Raw genomic sequence first — 20,628 nt, forward strand, 5'->3', positions numbered from 1 at the left:
TCTATGCTGTCTCCTCTCTGCTGTCTCCTTTCTACTCTCTACTGTCTATGCTGTCTCCTCTCTGCTGTCTCCTTTCTACTCTCTACTGTCTATGCTGTCTCCTCTCTGCTGTCTTCTTTCTGCTCTCTACTGTCTATGCTGTCTCCTCTCTGCTGTCTCCTTTCTACTCTCTACTGTCCATGCTGTCTCCTCTCTGCTGTCTATGCTGTCTCCTCTCTGGTGTATTCTCTCTATTGTCTCCTCTCTGCTGTATTCTCTCTATTGTCTCCTCTCTGCTGTACTGCATCTACTCTACTGTCTCCTCGCCCATCTCTCTACTGTCTCCGCTCTTCTCTCTCGTCTGTCTCCTCTCTCTACTGTCTCCTGTTTACTTTCTACTGCCAACTCTCCACTGTCTACTCTTTCTACTGTCTCCGTTCTAGTGTCTCCTGTCTCCTCTCTACTGTCTCCTGTATACTATCCACTGTCTACTGTCTCCACTCTGGTGTCTCCTCCCTACTGTCTGCTGTCTCTTCTCTTCTGTCTCCTGTCTCTTCTCTCCTCTCTCTATTGTCTCTCTCTCTGTGTCTCTGTCCCTCTGCCTCTGTCTCTTTTGCCTGACCTGCTTGGATGTTTGTTTTTTATGCACATTTCTGTCTGTTTCTGTCTCCTTTCTCTGTCTCTTTCTGTCTCCTCACCCTCTGTCTCCTCACCCTCTGTCTCCTCACCCTCTGTCTCCTCACCCTCTGTCTCCTCCCTCTCTGTCTCCCGTCTCTCTGTCTCTGTTTTTTTTTGTTTTCTCTGCATGTCTGTAGCTGTCTCTTTTGTTTCCGTCTACGGCGTATGGATGGAGGCATGGTTTTTCTTTATATTGCAAGTGTCTCCTTTTGTCTTTGTTTCATTATCTTTGTGCCTGTTTATTCGTCTATTTTTATCTCTGTCTCCTTTGGTGTCTCCTTTCTCTGTGCTGTCTCCTCTCCCTTCATCTTCAGGGAGAACAGCTGAGGGAGAAGTTCCCTGAGGTTGATTGGGAAGAGCTCTCGCGCCGCTGTAGGCTGGCAGTGCGGCAGGCCAACGAGCACGCCTAGCAGCAGCAGTAGCAGCAGCAGCAGCAGCAGCAGTAGCAGCAGCAGCAGCAGTAGCAGCAGCAGCAGCGGCAGCAGAAGAGGAGGAGGAGATGATGCAGCACCACAACGTGCAGCAGCTTGGGCAGCTTCAGTAGAAGGGGGGCAGCTAATAGAAGAACGAAGAGGCTCTGTGGCGCTCTCTTATGTCTCTACTCCCCCCCGTTTTTGCACAGTACAAGCAGAAGCAGCAGCGGCTGCGGCAGCAGCAGCAGCAGCAGCAGCAGCAGGGGTAGCTGCTGCTGCTGCTGCTTGTGCAGCACGAAGAAGGAAGGGCTTTGCTGCCTTGAGTTCGTTTCAGAGGAACGTACATAAGGCTGGCGCCAATGCCTTCAGTAAAGGTTTATCTGGGAGAAAGCCTTAGGGGCCCCCAGAGGCGCCTAGGGGCCCCCAGAGGCCCCTAGGGGCCCCCAAGAGGCACATAGGGCCCCTCCCTCCCTCCTCTCCCTCCCCTCCCCTCTCCCCCAATGCCCCTTAGGGCCCTTGGGGCCGTTGAAGGGCCCATTGGGGCCCCCAGGATGCCTTAGGGGCCCCCCTGAGGCCCTTGGGGGCCCCCCAGAGGCCCTTCTTGGGTGCCCTCGAGGGGCCCCTAGGGGCCCCCACGTCTTCCAGAGGCCCCGCAGGCCCGCAAAAGCCCTGAGGGGCCCCCCAGCGATGAAGGGCCCCCAGGAAGTACTGTTTTGCATCGCAAGAAGAGGCGCTCCCCCGGTTGCTGGAGGGCCCCCCTACATTACGGTTTGCCCCGAAGGGAGGGGGGCCCCCATGGGGGCCCCGGGGGGCCCCCAAAGGTATCCGCCCGTGTGGGTGGAGGCGCCCCGTATGTATGTCATAAAGAAAGGTTGTAGTTAGGGCATTAATAAACCTTTTATGCTGTGTATTCTTCTTAAAGTTGAGCTGGATATACACCTGGGGTTAGGAGGGGGCCTCGGGCGAGAAAGGTTGAGGTGCCGTCTCACAAAGACAAACAAAAAGGGAGCCCAAAGGAGACTCCATGCAACTGTTTGTTCGCTATGCACACAAAAGGAGACAGACACACAAAAGGAGACAGACACACAAAAGGAGACGGACAGGAACGAAAGGGGACAGACACACAAAAGGAGACAGACAGAAAAAGGAGGAGACAGGCAGACAGAACAGCTTGCAACACGTAACTGCAGCAGTTAGTAGCTGCAGCTAGCTGCAGCTGCTACCTGCAGCTCGCCTCCGGCTCTGTCTCCTTGTTAGGAGACAGCGCCAAGGGTCAGGCGTCGTTAGAGTACAGCTCGGATGCTGAGGCTATTGATTAGGTATATATATTATAATTAGTGTGGAGGGAGTTAATAAAGTATATGTGTATTATATATATAATATATTGCATGCATGTACACTTCAGTATTGACGTATTGTATGAAGTATATTTTTATTGCACCCACTATACATATATATATATATATGTGTAAACTATATATTACATGTATAATGTAAGACACGCAGCAACAGCAGCAGCTGCTACTGCAGCTGCTGCTGCGTATCTACATAGAAAGGCTGTACAGTGCTGCAAAAGAAAGAGCTTATGGCCGCATGAGACAGCAGTTAATAAATATTAATAGAGATTGAGCAGCAAATGCATCTTACAAAGAAAAATATCCTTATATAGACGTACAGACACTACAACACTAAAGAAGAAGCAGAAAAAATAAAGATCATAACAAGACCTCAGGGGGGCCCCCTGTTAAGGGGGCCCCCCTGGGGGCCCCCTAAAGAACCCTTGCAGGAAAACAACTACTGGTTCAAAGAACAAGAATATTGAATTTGTTTTATTATAAACTGTCTCCTTTTTATTTTATATTTGAGCTGTCTCTTCTTTCCGGGCCTCAGTTGCTCTCTAAACCCTAAACGCTCGTCTTGGGACCACCGGCGCTAGCGGCCAATATTGGGCAGTTTCAAGGGTTTAGGGTTTAGGGTTTAGGGTTTGGGGTTCAAGTTGCTGCTAGGTCCTTTGGAGGATGCAGAATGCCTGGTGCGCTATCCGCGGGGCCGTCAACGAAATCAATGCGGTGCGTTCAAACCCTAAACCCTAAACCCTTGGTAATGAATTCCGGTGTATGTACCCACGACAAGGAAGTGCATAGTTTGCTTGCTGGGGGTTTAGTGTTAAGGGTTTAGGGTTTGGAATTGTGGCTTCGGCTCGCTGGGTTTTACGCCCAAGGGCCTGCAATGTGGGCGAGGGTTTAGGGTTTAGAGTTCAGGGTTTAGGGTTTGCGCGTGCTGCAGGTTCTGCTGTCGGAAGATGACGATGAAGAAGAAGACGAGGAGCAGCAAGTGGCAGAGGCAGCAGCAGGGAGGCGGCTGCCTGCTGAGAGGGATTTACCCTTGCTGCTGCAGCAGCAGCAGCAGCAGCAGGAGGCTATAGCACGCCAGCTGGAGCTATCAGGTGGGCCCCCCAAAACAAGCGAAACAAAACAAACAAACGAACAAACTAACTAACTAACAAAAGAGAAAAGATAAAAAGCAAAATTAGTACAACTAAATATACCTTCATGAGTAGCAAAGACCTCTCAATTAGCTGCATATACACCTCAAGAACGAAAATACAAATGTATACACTTCAAGAAGAACTTGACAAGGTGCATGGAGTCAGGTGTATATACACCTCAACGCACAAAACCCCTTATCGCCTCTTGAGCTCCTCCTCCTCCCTTGAACTAAAGCGAAATGTCATTAGCGCTTAACATTTAGGGTTTAGGGTTTAGGGTTCAGGGTTTTTTTGCAGAGTCTGAGACGGCCAAGTATGCCCAGCAGCTCGCCAGCCTTCGTAAGGAGTGCCGCCAGCTGCGTTCGCGTCTGGCTACTCAGCAGCAGCAGCAGCAGCAGCAGCAGCAGTCAGAGGACACGGGCAACGCTTCAGGTGCAGCAGCAGCAGCAGCAGCAGGGTCAAGTAGGGAGAGCAGCAACCTTGGCGCTGCGCAGTTCGAAGACTTGTCTCAGCCTCTCCAGCGGCTAGCGCAGGCCTTGCGGGTGCCAGCTAGCCAGCTAGCTAGTCAGCTAGCTACCCCAGGAACTGATCCCTGGGATGTCTATGAAGAGCTCTGCAGCAGCCTCGAGAGAACAGTAAAAATGGCGGAGTTCATCAATGTCGAATGGGAACATACAAAAGGTATACTAACAAAACCCTAAACCCTCAACCTTTGCAGCCAAACCCTAAACCCTTAAAGAAGGGACGGATTTTCATGTGCCGAAACAGCTTGAACTGCTAATCCTGAACGTGTGTTCAGCACCAAACGTCCTGTACAGAGGTTCTAGGATTTAGGGTTTAGGGTTTAGGGTTTAGAGGAACACGGGGGTGTGCCTACAGGATCCGCCACTTTCCAGACTCTGCTTGCTCGTCCTTTGGTTCGAACTCTGCCTGCTGAGCTGCGCCGCTGGCTGCACAGCCCCAGCTTAACAGCAGAGGGTTCAGTAGAGGGGGCCCCTGGGGCCCCCTGGGGGGCCCTCGCAGAAATCAATCAGCAAACCCTCGCTCTCGTGGGCTGCATAGAGACGGCGAAGAAACTCGTGCAGTGCGCTGGGGCCCTATCGGTTGCAGCAGGGAGTCTAACTGAGGCTGGGGGGCCCCCCATGGGGGCCCCTCATTCTCGTGGGGGTTCGGCTGTAGCGACACCGCGGGCAAGCGACGAAGTTGGCAGCAATGGGGAGGGGCCGCCTGACCCTGTAGAGGTCTCAGAAGCAGAAAGGAGGCTGAGACAAGAAGTAGCAAAGAGGCTGCAGCTGCAGCACCAGACAGCAGCGCTGCACCGCCGTGTTTTGGAGTTGACAGAAGACTTAAAAGACGCACAAGAAAGAATTGAAGAGCAACGAGAAGCAGAACGCGAGAGAGCGAAACATGTACGCCGTAGCTGGACATACACCTCAGTGCCTGCCTCCACCTGAAACCCCCACATACTCAGAGCCAACTCAAATCGAATAAACCCTCTTTTTGCTGTTGAAATTAAAACATAAGCCCAGCGAAACTCCAGAATTGGCAAAGTGCAGCGGAACAGCAGAAGTGCAGTGTACGTACACCTCCTTTCTTTCATCTCTCAGGCAGGCAGCGAAGAGACAGAAGGACTCAAGGAGCAGCTGGGAAGGGCCACAGAACAACTCGAAACCGTCAGGTCCGTTCAAGGTTCAAGTTCAAACCCTAAACCCTAAACCCTAAACTCTAGACGAGTCATTTGTCTGTCTTGCTGCTGCTGTTTTCAAAGGCATTCAGGGGTTGTGGCGTAACATTAGTGAATCTATATTGAGCGGAGGGCCCACAGAGTCCTGTGCTGCGCTGCTTCTGAGAACTAGGGTCTAGGGTTTAGGGTTTGGGGTTGCATGCGGCTCCTGGTTTTTGTTTACCAGGCGCCTCTACAAGGAGCTGCTGGCCAACTACGAAAAGCGACAGAGCGGCAATGTGCAGGATGCCTCAGAAGAACTGACAGGGGAGAATAAGGATCTTCTTCTTCAACTCCGCTCGTGGCAGGTAGCTGCTGCAGGGGTTCAGGGTTTAGGGTTTAGGGTTTAGGGCTATGAGGTAGAGAGCTTTCGTGGGTTGTTGTTTCGCGTTCAAAGCCCTCGCATGCGTCTGCGCACCACCACAGTTATGCTTTTATCTGCCTGTATTGCACAGCAAAGAAAGGCAGACGCACCGCCGCTCTTCGTGCTTATGTTGCTGCCAACGCAGTTCGCCTGAAAGCGAGGGGCACCAGATAGCTTGTTTGTTTTGTTTCTTTTTGTCGGTATCTCTAGTGACTGAATTGCCTTCTCTCGTGTGTCTACCTCCTCTCAGGCATCGCATGCTGCAGTTTCCCGCGCTCTGCAAGAAGCCTTGGGAGAGTTAGCAGATCTTAGGGGAGAGGCAGCAGTACGTACACTCGAGCAAAGCAACCTCTGGGGATCCTGGGTTCAGACGAGCATGCATGCAGATGCTGTCGCCGTTGCTTATACAGCAGCAATTCGTTTTAAACTGCCCGTTGTTGTGTATTTGCCTTGGATGAAATACAGAGGGTTCATGCACTTGAGAAAGAACTGGAGACGGTGAAGCGAGAAACTGGAAGGCTGGAGGAAATACGCGAAATTCAGAGCCTCTCAGGTGTCTATACACCCCGAAAAAAAGGCTAGATACGCACAAAGCATTTAAGTGTGCACATTGAGACAGCAGATGAAATAAACCAGCGCAATGCTGCAACAGTCCTTAGTTAGGGTCCACAGTTTGCAGGCCAGAAGGGTTAGCAATGCAATTAAGGAAGAACAAGAAGTTTAATTTTCGTGTTGTTTGCTGGGGAGGGGGAGGGGCGGGGTTGTGTTTGCTGAATATAAATATCAGAAGTTGAATTGATCAAAGCTCATTCCGAAAGAGATGAAATGGAAAAAGAACTCCGCGAGACAAAAATGGCTGTGGAAAAATACGCACGTGCCTTGAAGAGAGTTCAGGTCCGTCCACCGCCGTTTAGGGTTTACCGTTTAGGGGTTAAGGTTTAGCTGCACGAGGAAAATGATTTGTTGTTTCACTTCTAGCGATGGCGGGGTTTGGCTGTTGGCGATCGTTTGAGTCTTATTAATACTTATATATAATAGTATATGTAGTACATATTATAAGTTGGTCTCTCCTTCTTGGAACGCAACGCGCACAGGGTTATACCTCGTGCTGTACTGTGGTGTACAGACAGACTGCGATGCGACCGTTAATCGACTGCGCACCGAACTGACCAACACGCAGAATGAAATGCAGGCGATGAAAAGTGACATTGGAGCGGCAAGTGCACCCCGCAATTCCCTCTCCCTCGTGGCTCGCAGTATGTGTACAGACACCGGAAGAAACAAGCAGTGAATGCCTTCAACTGTACTGCTTTGACTCTCTTACAGAACGAAACTCTCAAGACGAAAATCGAAGACCTAGAGAAACAGCTAGCAGAGGCTGAGCAGCAACGCAATCAGGCAGCAGCAACAGCAAAAAAACTTGAAGAAGACAACAAGACCATCTCGTGAGCAGCTCAAGGGCAATAGATAATTGAGACACCATTGGCAGACTTTGGAAGTTGGGGTTTGGCGGTTTGAGAGTTTAGAGGGTTTCTTAAACATTTTATGTTGAAATTCGGGGTTAGGTGGCTTGGCCCTTTATGTTATCAGGGAAGGCATGCAAAAGCTTCTGCAAAAGCTGCACGCACAAGTCGACGATCAGGACTATTTTGTGGACAAGCGAATTGTTGCGCAAATGATTGCCAAACACCAGGAAATGCACGTGAGTTGTCTGTACACCCAAGTGTGTGTGTCTTTGTACGTGCATTGTTATGCCTCCTTGAGTGAGGCACAGTCTGTAGTCGTTCGCACCAGCATTTCTTTTATAGCTCTTGCGTCCTCGTTTATGGCAGCTTGCCAGTCAACAGTAACACATTCGCTCGTAGCAGTGTATGGATGAAGCGACTATTCAGTACAGTGATTGAGTAGTACAAATTCATTTTTCTGAATGCTTTGGCAGCCAACGCGGTGCATGCAAACCCTGACAGGGCGTGCAGGAGCCGAGGCAAGAGCCGATGTTCACGGGGTGTATGTACTGTGCAGGGCAACATAAAACGCCGCGACGAAATATTTTTGTTGATTTGTGACGTGCTGGGGTTTTCTGACGAAGAGAGGGAGCGCTATGGCCTTCCGCGCAAACAGAGCGAAAGAGGAAAAGAGGTGAAGGCAAACGACTGCTCTTTTGCATCGCAGTTCACTGCATTTAGGGAAGCACAATAAGGCTGTTTCTTGCTGATTGCCTGCTGCTGTGCATCTGTGTGTGTGTATATATATACATAACTATATACTCGTGGAGTCTAGAGGAATGTGTATTCAGGGGAACAGTGGGACTTGCATTCCTGTCTGCCGTTGCATGCAAGCATCGACGCACGCATGCACGTACCTATATGCAACAAGTGGCGTTTAAGACGAACTAGCGTTAGCGTTTGCACATTCTTAGCTGTGTTTATGGAGAGGAATCCGTTTAGCAGCTGAACGTACGTATATCTGCATGAATGCGAATGCTGTGAAGGGTGCATGCGTTTGGCACAGATTCTTGTGCGTCTGTTTGCATCTGGTTATTGCTTTATGAATTCCTTTCTGCCTTTGTTTCGCAGAGCGGCGGCCTCTCTGAGCAGTTTGTGGAGTTTTTAAATGGCGAAGTTTCGTAGTGCACGGACAGCAGCAACGTGAATGGCTAGCTGAGGGGACCGGCTGCTGGCCTGCTTGCTAGCCCATTGGCTAGCCAGCCTATTGGTGTTGTTGTTGAACAGAGGGGGTGGAAGATGTTGCCTGCTGTTAAGTAGTTGACTTGCGTTGCCCAGCGGCACAAGTTGCAGTTACAGCCGGGGACCTGAAGTGTCCGTGGTGCATGCATGCGCGCTGCAGCTCAGTATTCAACACATGAACCCTCACCACAAGAATCCCGTGAAGGCCGCTTCGAGGGGCCTCAGCTGCTGCAGCAGCGGACCTGTTTCCTGTTACATCAGGAGGAGGCAGGGAATCAGAAAGCGAAGGATCTGCTGGACTCATCGGCTGTATGGGGCTGGTGTGCTGCCGCTGGGCAGGACAGCGCCTTGAAGCTGCATTGGTGCTGTCTTCGTCCTCCTCTAAAGTAAACGAAGAGATCTGGCGCTTTCGGCGGAAGGAATAGTAACTGGCGTTAGCTGCAGTGGCTGCTGCTGCAATGGCTGCTGCTGTGGCTGCAGAGGCGGCTGCTGGAGTTTCTGCTGCTGCAGCGGCTGGTGAGGGCGTTAACGCAGCGGCAGCAAGTGACTCCTGCGACGAATCTCCGCTTGAGGTTCTGCTTTGCAACAGAGTTAGAGGGAGCTAAGTGACACCTTTCGGGGGAAATACGCTAACGCATACGGGCTGGGAGGTATTCTTCCTGGGGAGTTGGCCGACGGTGGCAAAAGAGATATGCGACTTAAAGCCACCAACGCAGTCACTGAAACCCTGTGCAGAGCGACTGAACGGGTGTTATGAGCTCGTCAGTTGTTGTTCATTTGCTGCTCGCCTACTTTGAAATGCGCGTTTCTGATTTCAAGTTGAAATTTTTCATGAATGCGAAAAATATTTCATGAAGAACAATTTGTTACCTCTTCAGCCCATCTCTGTGCATCACTCGCTCCCTCCATTTTCAGCTTTCCGGTGCAACAACTGAAAGCAGACGGGAATCGGCGCTGCAGTTCATACAAAAGAATCTTTTGCTACCAAAACGAAACTGTATTTATTGCAGTAGAAAAAGGCAACGGCCACCGGTTCAGTGTTTCTTGTTTTTTTTCTGCCTAGTCAAGGCAGTATTTTCGGCGCCTGCTGCTCAGGTGTACAGACACCTGTTGAACCAAACTTCTGGAATTACAAGCTCAGTGAACTACGTTCGCTTCGTGAATCTGCTACATTAAGGAGCTGCCCGTTGTTAGAGGAACAGGCAGTGTACGCACCACTGGCTACTCGGAAACGTTTGCAGGACATTGACTGTTTCGTGTAGCGCTACAACGAAATGCAAGAAAAACACTGTGTGTAGACGCAAAGGCGATAGTTGGTGTATGCGTAACAGTTAGCGCTGACATTTGTATTTTGTCGCCGATCTTAAGAGTCTGCGAAAGAGTGAACATTCAAGCAGTTCTTTCCGCCGGCTTATGCACATGTAAATACCATGTAAATACTATGCACTATATATATATATGTATATCCATATTCATATATCCGTGTATATGGAGAGGCGTCTCGTCTCCATCGGCGCCTTCAGTTGTTGTTACTTAAGATGAAGTGGATAATTGGTGATTTTCTTCATCAATAACCCTTCGTTTGAACCAAACGAAACGACTACGGGAACGGCACGAGTTTTGCCGCTTTGTTCTGCAACGTCAGCTACACGCACATCGAGGAGAAACGGACGTTCCTTGAATCTGTCTGCAGCATGCAGCCACATCATTTTGGTGCCGGCACTCCGTTGCTGAGTTTGTCGCAAACTCGTGTCAGCGTGTTCAGCCTCTCGTGGGCCTGCCGAAGCGCGACGGAGAGGCCAAGAACCTGAACATCCAAAGGCAGAAGAGCCTCAGATTGCAGGAATACTTGTACTACCAGGCAACTAAGTGACAACCGATGCAATACATGATTTGCAGAGCCGTGCTGCTGTTCCTGGGTGCTTATTTATGTTCATGAGGCCCACCTGGTTCTCCAGCACCTGGTTTCTAATGCGCAGATCATTCAAAGTCTTGCACGTGGCTTCTGATGTTGGTCGCGTTTCTTTTTTGGCAGGCTTACGCGCCCCGCTACCGAGTTTCGATCCCTTTAGCGGTAGATACACCGCAGTTGAGGTCTCTGCGGAGGGCGGGCGGTGCCCTAAAAGGCCTTCTCCCAGCAGTTCTTGCGAAGCTTCTGCAAAATGTTCTCTCCCTGCTTCTGCATAGAGCAAAGCGAATCTCTGTAAATATGTAGTCGTTGTGCTGCCCCAAAGCGAACTACCAATGAGCGCAACAGGCCCCTACAAGGGGCCTAAGGGGTGCATGCAGCTCTTAATGGTAAAAGCCGTCAGAAGAAGAACATCTTCCGGCGCATTTGCGTTTGCATCGTCTTTGGAACTTAGTGCGTAACTGAAAGAGTAAACTACAGATGCGTCCAAGAATTCGACGAGTTAGCCGCACCAACGCAGTGTATGTACGGCTGCCAACTTGCCTGAGCACATCACAAGAGGGGTGCTCGTACACTCCACGGGCTCCACGATCTGTTTAAACTCTCCCCGGGTTTGCCGCTGGAACCGAGCAAGAGGAATACTCTTGGTCTCGTGGCAGCGGCACCAGGAGAGGCCTCCTGTAACCATTGGCCAAATGGGGGGGCCGTGCTGTCCAAATATCACCTCAGGGCTGACACAGAAGCTGTTGTCTCTTGTCAGTGAACTCAGCGTTTGCTCTTGCTGCATATCCTGCTGCTGCTCTTGCTCCGGCTGCTGCTTCTCTTCCTCCTGCTGCTGCTGCACGACGTCCTGCTGCTGTTCTGGTGGGTGCTGTTCTCGCTGATACTGATTTACCCCCTGCTCCTGCTGCCTGCCAGGCTGCTGCTGCGATTGCATCTCGTCTTTCCCTTCCTGTGTCGTCCCTTGCCCCGTTCCATCCGAAACAAGGGACTCCACAAAACTAGCGTGAGAGGGAGAAAGGCTGGCAACCCCCCCGCCTGGTGAAGCATTCGGTTCCTGCGGCCCTGGATCGGCACACTTCTCCGTGGCCTGCTGCTGCTGCTGCTGTTGCTGCCGAACCCCCGAAACCAAAGCATCTGGCTTGCCAACCGACTCCGACGAGGGGCACTCCCTCTGTGGCTTCGCGGCGGCTGCAGCAAGAACACGCATCGCCTGTATATTGGATTCATCTTGCCAGGCTGCCACGCCGGCCTAGCTGGTATAAAGGCAGTAGAAGGAAAATATGTTGTGCAACTTCAATTGAAAATGCAGGTGCAGCGCGCGTGCATGCACTGCAGCGCGTTCGCCCGTTCGTTTGCAGGTTCAAATTTCTGACGTTTCGGCGCTTTGCCACAACCCCCTGCGCTTTTCTGAAAGTCCAGCCTCGCCGCGCTTCTGCTTGCATACCTTCTCTATTTTATTTTTCGCATTAGTATATACATATATATACATGTGCATACTTGTATATATATATATATATGTATGTATATACATATATATATATTTATATATATGTGTATGTGCACATATACCATGGTGATGAGAAGCAGTCGCAAAGCCAAATCGAAAGGCTTTATCCCAATGTTTAGTGCTGTCAGACATTCCTGAGGCCTTGGCAGCCTTAAGGCATCAGCTTGGTAGAGGCTGCACCGGCGGTATCTTCTCTACGGCTAGCCAGTCAGGCAAGAACCCAGTTAGCCATCTAACCAGCTAGCCACGGTTGTGCGGAGATGCTACTGTAGCTTTAGGTGTATGATTACGGTTCGCCTAAAGTGCGTGCGCGCCCAATCCTTACGCTCTGTTGTCGTTCCTACGGCGGGGTTGTCGCCTCGCGGTGGGTTGAGAACAGCAGAGGTAGAGTTGGCGACGGCTGCCTTGGGCTCCGGAGGGAGTGGGCTAGGGTTCGTGGTGTCTGTATGCGAAGGGGTCGCTTTAGCTGTCTCCGATTGTTCTTGTGGAGACGTAGGAGCTTGCTGTGAATTTTCCCCTTGATTGAAAATCGTTGAGGAGGCGCATGAGCTGCCTGGGAGGGGGTCGGACGCCAGGAGGGGCTCATCGGCAAAGGATATCTGCAGCTTTCCGTGTGCCTTCGCAGCTCCTGAGCTGCGTGTTCTTAGTGCGGACCCCTCTCTTGACGGGGAGAGCGACGAAGGGCTCCCTTCTGCTGGACAGCAAGGAACAAGCGTGGGGTAGTCCTGCGTTTGGTGTAGGCTGACCGCTTCTGGAAGCTCCGCTGACATCAGATGCGAATGGACGAACGTCTGCTGCAGGGGCCCGTCTTGCAGTGTGGCTGTCTCAACAACCACAGAGGGTCTGTTGGCGGTTCCCGAAGCAGCTGGAGGGAGAGTGGCTTCAGCGGGTGGGCAAACAGCGCCGAAGTCGGCACCTCTCGCTCGGCTGTTATTCGCTGAAGACCTCTCTAACTGCAGGCGGCTGTGTGGCGAGAGTGGTGCAGACAGGCGAATGCTGCGAGCGCTGCCGAGTTCTGCTCTTTCAGGATGCGCGCGATAAATGGGGCTAAGATGCAAAGTTGTCAGAGGCACGTGCTCGTACACATTGCCCTGCTGGCCACCCAGAACACCCTCTGAAGTGCCCACGCAGGTGTTGCGCATCGAGACTCGCCGACGGTTCTCAACAACCTGAAAAAACAAATAACAGCAGCACGAACAGAAAACGACTCTCTGGCGCTTGGAACCACTTGTCTTGCATGCGGTTTCCTTGCACGTGGACTTTGTTTGGAGAGTGTGTTCCGCTTTTGCCTGTCTGGGTCAGCGCTTGCGCCAACGCCAGTGCTTGCGCAAAATGTCCTTTCTTAGGAACAGCAACTGGTAGTGCGGTTGTGACAGACCCCGCAGGTGAAGGCATTCATCTGTGAACTAGGAATTGCAGACAATACAGAATTTCTCACATCTTTGTGCTGAACAACAGTGGGGATGCCAGCATGATTCGAAAGAAGAGAGGTCAGGTTACGTATTTCCTCAAGGCAAGTGCGAAGGAGTTCATGGTCTGCGTCTGTCAGCTCCTGATGTGCAGCACTTGTCTCGTGGGGTACCGCAGGCGCTGTGGGAGGGGGCGGAGCCACAGGTACCGCCTCCTGTGTCTGCTCAGGGGGACCTAACGAAATGGGGTCTGTTTGGATTTCCTTTTCAGCTGTTTCTACAGATGAGGCCGCAGTGGCCGCCGTCATCTGTTCCGCCAACTCAAGGGCGACTTCGTCTCGTACTTCTGAACGCAACTGGTCTAAAAACTCCTTGTTGGTCTTGGGGAACTTTTCTTCTTCTTTCTTGGCCTGATAGTCGATAGGCAGACACCACAGAGGCCTTTGAATTGGTTACCTTTGTCTGCAGCCCCCTGCAGGAAGTGCGGCTTCTGCAAGGAAGGGTTCCTTAACGTACAAACTCCTTGCTCTTCTCAGCAGCCGACAGCGCATCTTCTTTGACGTTTTCCACCTTTTCGAGAAACTCATTTGCCTGGGCAAGGTTTGTTTCCAACTCGCGCATTTTCTCAGACTGACTGTCAACTATATCCGTCTGCACTTCCAAAACGACAGACAACTGCAGACGTTGTAGGCCAGGTGAGTCGCAAACTTCTCCAGTGATCATATTTATTGCTGAATACATTTGCTTGCTCCTATGAAAAGGCTGAAATACGTCAACGTGTGCAGTGCACTAAAGAACCCTGACTATTTATGACGTGCAGGGAGAGGCCACAGTGCACGTGTTTCCTGCTTCAGGTACCTCACGCTAAAGGCGAAGGACGAATCATCGTTCACTACAATTTTAGAATACTTGAGCTATTTGATTCAAATGTAATATAGTACCCCATGCCCCTAAAATGGGCAGTGATGGTAAGTTGGGGCACCAGCGGAAATGAGCGCTGAAATCGTGTCATGCCATTTTCTGTGCCAGTGGGAGAGACGCACAAGTTCTTTAATCCTTTGTGTTGCCTCTTTGACTTTCTCCAACAGCTCGAGGGATGAAATCGGCCCCTCTCCCTGCGTGATTTCGTCCACCAGGGCGGCTTCGAAGTTGGGGTTGTTACTCTCCACGATGAAAGCAATGTGCTTTTTCACAACTGGAAAGATGTTCTTGCAGACTGCTTTTCCCGCTTCTTCTACTGATACACCCAACTCTTCCAGTGCGCTGTCGCTGACAATGGCGTGCATCATTTCCGTCACCCAGTCGCCCGCGCCTCCAGGTCGCGTCGCGCGGAAGCTTTTGCGGGACATCTTGTTGCATTACGGGTGGAAAGTCTCGTTGAATTAATCGAATCACTACCGTTGCATGCTCTAGTGACAAAAGAAAGACAAATAATCTGGTGTTTTCCCAAAACTCCACAGTTTCAGGTCAGCAAGGCCGCACAAGCCCACGACAGGTCGGTTCTGCCCACATTGCATGCGTTCGCGGAGCCAAAAAATGAGTTTTCGAGACTTTTGGGGTCACATGACACCACATAGTACACTAAAATAGTGGTTTCATGCCATGAACGTCACGAAGTCGCCAAGAAGTTGAGCAGCAGCTGTGCAGCTTGCAAAATTGCAGGGGAACACCACGGTGTTGAAAACAAATGGAATGGGCACACCGGCGCTTTATCAGACTTTCGAAACGAGATGTTAATTTTGAAAACAAATGTTCCAAAGCTGTTTATTTTTAACACGAATTTTCCTGCGGCCAAGCCGATATACTGGCGTGCATGCAGCGCATTCAGGTCACCTAGCGCCACAGAAATCAATGAGCAGGCTGCGTGTGGAGCTGAGCTGCTGGCCCTTGCATAGCTCAAGGAGCATCTTCTGGCCAACACATCATACAGAGACCGTTTCAAGAAGAAGACAAACTTCATCCTTTCTCCTTTCCAGCCCCCGTGGGTGCGCCATACCGCCGCGAGCAGCAGCCACTGCTGAACCTCGCCCAACGCAGGGTTTTTTCTAGCGTCTTCATCCATCTCCGCCGTGAGAACAGCAGCATTCGCTCCTTGCATCTAATCCACACAAAAGTAGTACCTCAATCTCTCTCGGATGTGCAGTCTGCGCCGTTTTCCCACACCTCGAAGCGACAGCAGATGAACTTTTCTGAGGTCACCTCTCCTTTGCTCGCAGTTTTTGCAGTGCAATGCAACTGCGAGCAAAGGCTTGGGAACAATAAACCCAAACAACTCGCTACAAAGCCATAGTAGAGTCCCTACTATCAACGCAGCATGTAGCAAGGGTAGAGACGTTCGTTCGTCTTGTAGCATACGCGGAAACACGTGGGGGCGTCAAGGCTCTAGGAGTATTGACGCTAGCACTTTAATGCTTATAAACGCACATGACAACGATAGGTATGCATATATTTACATTTTCTTGCAATATTCAGCAGGCGTCTGCTGTACCCCTTGCAACTGCGTACGAAATGAACTTCTAGGACGGATTCTCCCGTAGCCAAGGGCAAATATTGCGTGCCTGTGGCGACACTAAACGGCCTTTGTGAATGTTAAAGAGACCTATTTAGCCCCATCCCCGCCCCACCGCCGGTTCAATGGGCTTTCCCGGTCAATTGAGAAAAGCGAAAGATACACACATTAGCACTAAGTTCACCACTCCAGCACATCAGGCTACCTGGCCTAGTACTGCTAGGTCTGCAGCTGCTCAAAAAAAACGACCGCTTAGCGCGCTGTACATTATACTAGCTTGCTGTCCTCCTTAATAAACCGTGCAGTGCACTCATCTTTAAAGACATGCATTTTGCTCCACAGCAGCACAGTGCAGAGCTACCTAATGTCGCGCAGGACCTTTGAACCACTTGACTAACAATTGGAATAATGAGATTAAAGTTGGGAAAGCGGTTCGGTAGCCTTTACTAGCAGTCCCTGGTACTACCTAGGCTGCGCCATATTAACCCTACACTGAGTCCCTGTGCTGTTACGAGGAGTAAAAGGATGCAGCAAAAACCCGCATTGCATTGAGCCGATGAAGTTCCTCCAACCTCAACAAAAACACCTTTATGTCTCTTCCGCTGTTCCCCCCGCCAGCCTTGCAGCTCCAATGCAGCTGCAGCTTGACTGCGCTGTTGAGGATTAGGCTGGGCTTTGGCTGCCGCCTAAGTACCCCCGCAGCGTGACCTCTCAGGTGCATGCATGCAGATGGATCATGCGGCGGCCTTCTTCTTCATAGCGGCGGCAACGTTTGTGAGTTCCTCTCGCTTTGCCTTTCCCCTCTTGTGGGTTCCGAGGCGCTTCTTAGCGAACTTTAGAGCACGCTTTGTTGTGGCTGCAGTGCCGATCTTAATCAAATCCAACACGCGGCGCTCGTATGGAGCGAACCCTGCAACTTGGCGGATTATCTCACGAATCGCCTGAACGCGAGTCGTCTTCTTCCCCTTTCTCCGAGAAGGACGAGCAGGCGTTTCCCGCTTCGTCACGAGGAACCCCTTGTTCAGGCCAACTGAAAACAGCAGCAGCAAGGAAATAGCGCACACAGAACCGCACTGCGCATTTGACTTCAATACGGAATAAAACGAGATCACACCAAACAAAGTTGCTCCAAAGCAAGACAAACATGAAGCCAAATGACCTAAAAACGCGGTCGGTTGTGGAGATCCATATGACACGCATCTCCAAAACTCGCCAAACATGAAGTCAAAGGAAGTACATAAAGCAGTCGACTGCGGAGATCCGTAAGACACTGTGCGTCATCTGCCCGCGCATCAACGGCGAAGAGGAAACAAGTCCACCAGAACATATCAGGCCACTAGCGAACGCCAAAAACGGCAGTTCAAGACGTCTCCACATGAATAACAAAGCATACTATAAAGGATCAAGCCCGGGGCCTGCTATCTGTTGTGCGGTACATGCACATGCAAGAAATCAAACCCAAACAACTCGGTGGGAGGGGATCGACGCCAAATGCGCAATTGCCGTGAATAAAGCCATTTGTAATAATAAAAGAATTGCGATTCGACCGAAACAAAAAACCGCCGCGCCTTCTCAGGGTGGGGTGCTGAGGGAGCAGTCGTGGCAGCCGAAACAGGACGCACCGCGGATTCCCGTTGAGACCGACATTTTCGATCGCCTTGGTATCGAAGAGAAGAGTAAAGGTGTCGGCGAACTCTGAAGAAATGCAGCAAAAGAGAGACTTCACTCCGAGCAGTCTGAAGATAACTAACGGCCCCATAAAAAACTCGGTAGGGGCTGGCTGCTACGTTGCATGGTGCAGAGCAGCGCCTTCTCCCCACATTTCCGCTGCCATTGTCTCGGGAGTCCAATCTTCACCGTGAGCGCTAAAGGTCAAATTTGTGTTCCTTTTTTAAAGCAAATATATACGTAAACTTCTGGGGCTGTACTCCTCTTTTTGCTTCAAATCGGCCAGGGCGGCGGCTCGCCTTCGGGACTGCGGCAGTCCCCACAGGGAGCTTCTGGCTGCAATTCCTGCTTCTTTAGTTCCCCGTCACTGCCCCCAGCGAATACCATTTGTTTCAGTTTGTCTTTTCAATTCCACCGGCTCGAAGACTGCTGCTTGCGCTAGACTTTTCGGGGCCTTTTGCGTTGCCGCCCTGCGGCCAATCCCTGCGTCGACAGGCCAAGCAAAGAGTTGAAGCCGGTCAAATGCCTCACATCGGCGCAGAACGTCTCCTCAGAAGCCCATGACGCTGTAATATGTGAGCATGAGGATTCCTCCATCTGCCTGTGTGCTGCATAGCCTTTTTTTGCAAAGATTTCGTTGGATGCATTAACCCCACGCATACCAGACAACCCCCATAACTCATGTGCTTCTACTGTACTGCATGCGTATTTTATTGGCGCTCAGGCCTAAAGCTGAACGCAAACGGCGCAAGGGCGCCAACCGTCACAACCCGCTGCACGAGGACGTCCTGGATGCGCAGGGCGTTCCATTGCCGGGGGGCGCTATCAATGCACTCCGCAACAAGAAAACAAGAGAAGCGGTGGAAGATGCGGAAACGGTGGAGGCGACGACTCGAGAAGAGGCAGGGGAGGATGGAATGCTGCCGCCGAAGCTGGGCAAGAAACTGCTGAAGCTCGTTGAAGAACAGCAGAAAGAGTGAGTAGGGTGTTGTTTTTTGTCGTTACAAACGGGCAATGCAAATTATGCATTCTTCGTCATTGCTGAGATGAACCAAGCTGGTGGTATGGGGTTTCTTCTTTGTACGTGTGCAGCGAAGGCATTGCGGACGGATCAGACGAAGACGAGAATGTGTCTGGTTTGGAGGAGGAGGCAGACAAAGATGGCTTTGTGGTGCTGGATTGCGAAGAGGATGAAGAAGATGTTGCCTTTTACAAACAGAAGGGTGATGAGATCCCTCGAGGCACAATCAACTTGGCGGATCTCGTGATGGAACAACTCCGCAAGCAGACAGAGAGCGCGCCAGACAAGCAAGAGGAGCCCGAGTCCAGCTTGTCGCCTAAAGTCGTCGAGGTGTACACGGCAATGGCACCGTTCCTTGCGCGCTACAGAAGCGGAAAAGTCCCGAAGGCCTTCAAAATCATACCCCGATTACATGCTTGGGAGGAGGTTCTCGTGCTGACTAACCCACCCATGTGGTCAAAGCAAGCAACAAGGGAAGCCACGCGAATTTTTTGCAGCAACCTGCGAGAAGCAATGGCCCAGAGATTCCTGTGCACAGTGCTGCTTCCGGCAGTGCGCGACGATATTGCCGAAAACAAAAAGCTCAACTGCCACCTGTACATGGCCCTCAAGAAGTCGCTGTTCAAGCCAGGAGCTTTCTTCAAGGGCATTTACCTCCCGCTAGCTCTGAATGTAAGAAAGGCTTCGCCAGCGATTGCCGGACGCTTCGTCGACTTTCAGTAGAGAGGACATCGTAGTGCCGCGAGCAACCTTGGTGCGTTTTTCGCAGGGATGTACCATAAGGGAAGCTATCATCGTGGGTAGTGTTGTCGCCAAGGTCTCCATTCCAGTTCTGCACGGAGCAGCGGCGCTGTTCCGGTTGGCTGCGGTTGAGCCTAATCAGTGGATTCCGTCAGTCAGCCTCATGATGACGGTTCTGATTGACAAGAAGTACTCCTTGCCTATCCAGGTGTGTACAGCGAGAATCAGCGGCTACAATTGGCCCGATCTGCACATGGCTGCAAGGAACACTCGGTCTCGGCGTTTGCCGGTTGCTGGAGATCTTTTTTCACCTTGCAACATTGTATTGCAGCGTCTATCTGTGGCCTCTGCCGCAACTGATACGCAAGGTCGCTTATTCCCGCTGGTAAATCATAAGGGCAGGCAGTCACCCATTTCCACTGGCTTCGTGCTGTTGTTGTTCAGGCAATTGATGAATGCGTCAACCACTTCCACCGGTTTCTTTCGAGTGATGTGAAAGTTACGGTGGCCTGGCACAAGTGCCTTTTGGTATTAGTACAGCGCTACAAAGGTTAGTCTCACCTCGGATATTGCCCTCTGCTTACAACCTCCATTTTTGTAGTCCTGTCTGTTTTGGTTGGAGCTCCGTGTGAGCCTTCCTTCGTGACCGTGTGTTTTTGGCGTGGTATGCGCACAGTCAACCTGACAGCGTCTCATAGAGCGAAGCTCAAGGAGGTCCTAAAGGTCTATTTCCACGATAAAGTTGGGCCTGAAATCCGTAGGGAGCTAGCGGCGCAGCAGCCCGCATTGTTATTGGAGCAGCAGCAGCGTGCACTGCTCGCACTTGCAGAAGAACAAAAGCAAGTAGAAGCAATAGAAGTCGACTGACAAACTTTTTTTTTCCCAACATTTAACTCTTTAAATATTTTCGCCTTATGTGGAATTTGCACAGCTCCCGTTATGCTGAGCAGGAATTCGGTGTCTCTTGCATGCTCCATGATGATTGACAATCTCTGACAGGCGGAAAACTTTTCTGTCGACGATATTGTCGCCCCAGGCTGAGAAGCGTGCATTTTTGTACAAGGGAATATAGGGACGCTGGCTATGTGCGTGGTGCTCAGTTCCATATTGCATCTGTTTGCTTGCTGATGATCGACAGTCTCTGACAGGCGGAAAGATCTTCTGTCGACGATTTTGTCGCCCCAGGCTGATGCGAACGGTGATGCGTGCATATTAAAATGTTGGGTAAGGTGTGGCTCTGCTAGGTGCCGTTACGTGGCGCGTTCACATTGGTGCTTTTTCCTTCCTGCGTGGCCCACCTTCATCTGCGCAAGAAACTCAGTCCATGCGCCTTGTCCATGTGGCGCACTGACCCTTTCCTCTTGCAACACTGCCAACACCAGCATATTCGCGGCAGCAAGCTTGGCCTACCCATATCTTGCTGTCGATGACTGCTGTGTCAATTCGAAAGCGTATCCGTCTCGCCTGAAGGATGACTCCACAACGCTTGGCTTCCGAAGGCATGTCTTGTGGAAACCATTTTGAACCAG

At 51.1% G+C, this 20,628-nt stretch overlaps 4 protein-coding genes across 4 annotated transcripts; 2 read left to right on the forward strand and 2 right to left on the reverse strand.

Moving 5' to 3' along the window:
- Positions 1–3,088: 3,088 nt before the first annotated feature.
- On the forward strand, positions 3,089–8,275 carry EAH_00016160 (centrosomal protein, putative; the record flags this gene model as incomplete). The annotated part of the gene is made up of 12 exons (XM_013397828.1): positions 3,089–3,139; positions 3,357–3,516; positions 3,856–4,239; positions 4,414–4,967; positions 5,166–5,236; positions 5,469–5,589; positions 5,896–5,970; positions 6,111–6,198; positions 6,433–6,539; positions 6,972–7,090; positions 7,236–7,347; positions 8,222–8,275. The coding sequence occupies 12 exons, from the start codon at positions 3,089–3,091 to the stop codon at positions 8,273–8,275; spliced, it is 1,896 nt and encodes a 631-aa protein (XP_013253282.1).
- Positions 8,276–10,037: 1,762 nt separating this feature from the next.
- Positions 10,038–14,509, reverse strand: EAH_00016170 (hypothetical protein, conserved; the record flags this gene model as incomplete). The annotated part of the gene is made up of 7 exons (XM_013397829.1): positions 10,038–10,139; positions 10,279–10,508; positions 10,815–11,493; positions 12,042–12,920; positions 13,190–13,570; positions 13,677–13,922; positions 14,204–14,509. 7 exons carry the CDS (start codon positions 14,507–14,509, stop codon positions 10,038–10,040), a joined length of 2,823 nt encoding a protein of 940 aa, XP_013253283.1.
- A 1,894-nt stretch (positions 14,510–16,403) lies between these two features.
- Positions 16,404–17,316, reverse strand: EAH_00016180 (60S Ribosomal protein L36, putative; the record flags this gene model as incomplete). The annotated part of the gene is made up of 2 exons (XM_013397830.1): positions 16,404–16,699; positions 17,292–17,316. 2 exons carry the CDS (start codon positions 17,314–17,316, stop codon positions 16,404–16,406), a joined length of 321 nt encoding a protein of 106 aa, XP_013253284.1.
- Positions 17,317–17,897: 581 nt separating this feature from the next.
- EAH_00016190 (bystin, putative) lies at positions 17,898–19,966 on the forward strand (the record flags this gene model as incomplete). Its single annotated transcript, XM_013397831.1, has 6 exons — positions 17,898–17,905; positions 18,062–18,313; positions 18,430–19,030; positions 19,128–19,307; positions 19,544–19,649; positions 19,776–19,966. 6 exons carry the CDS (start codon positions 17,898–17,900, stop codon positions 19,964–19,966), a joined length of 1,338 nt encoding a protein of 445 aa, XP_013253285.1.
- Between the last annotated feature and the right edge of the window lie 662 nt (positions 19,967–20,628).

This window comes from Eimeria acervulina, genomic scaffold, assembly GCF_000499425.1.
Source record: "Eimeria acervulina Houghton genomic scaffold, Eah_scaff101, whole genome shotgun sequence".
NCBI classification, from domain to species: Eukaryota; Apicomplexa; class Conoidasida; order Eucoccidiorida; family Eimeriidae; genus Eimeria; species Eimeria acervulina.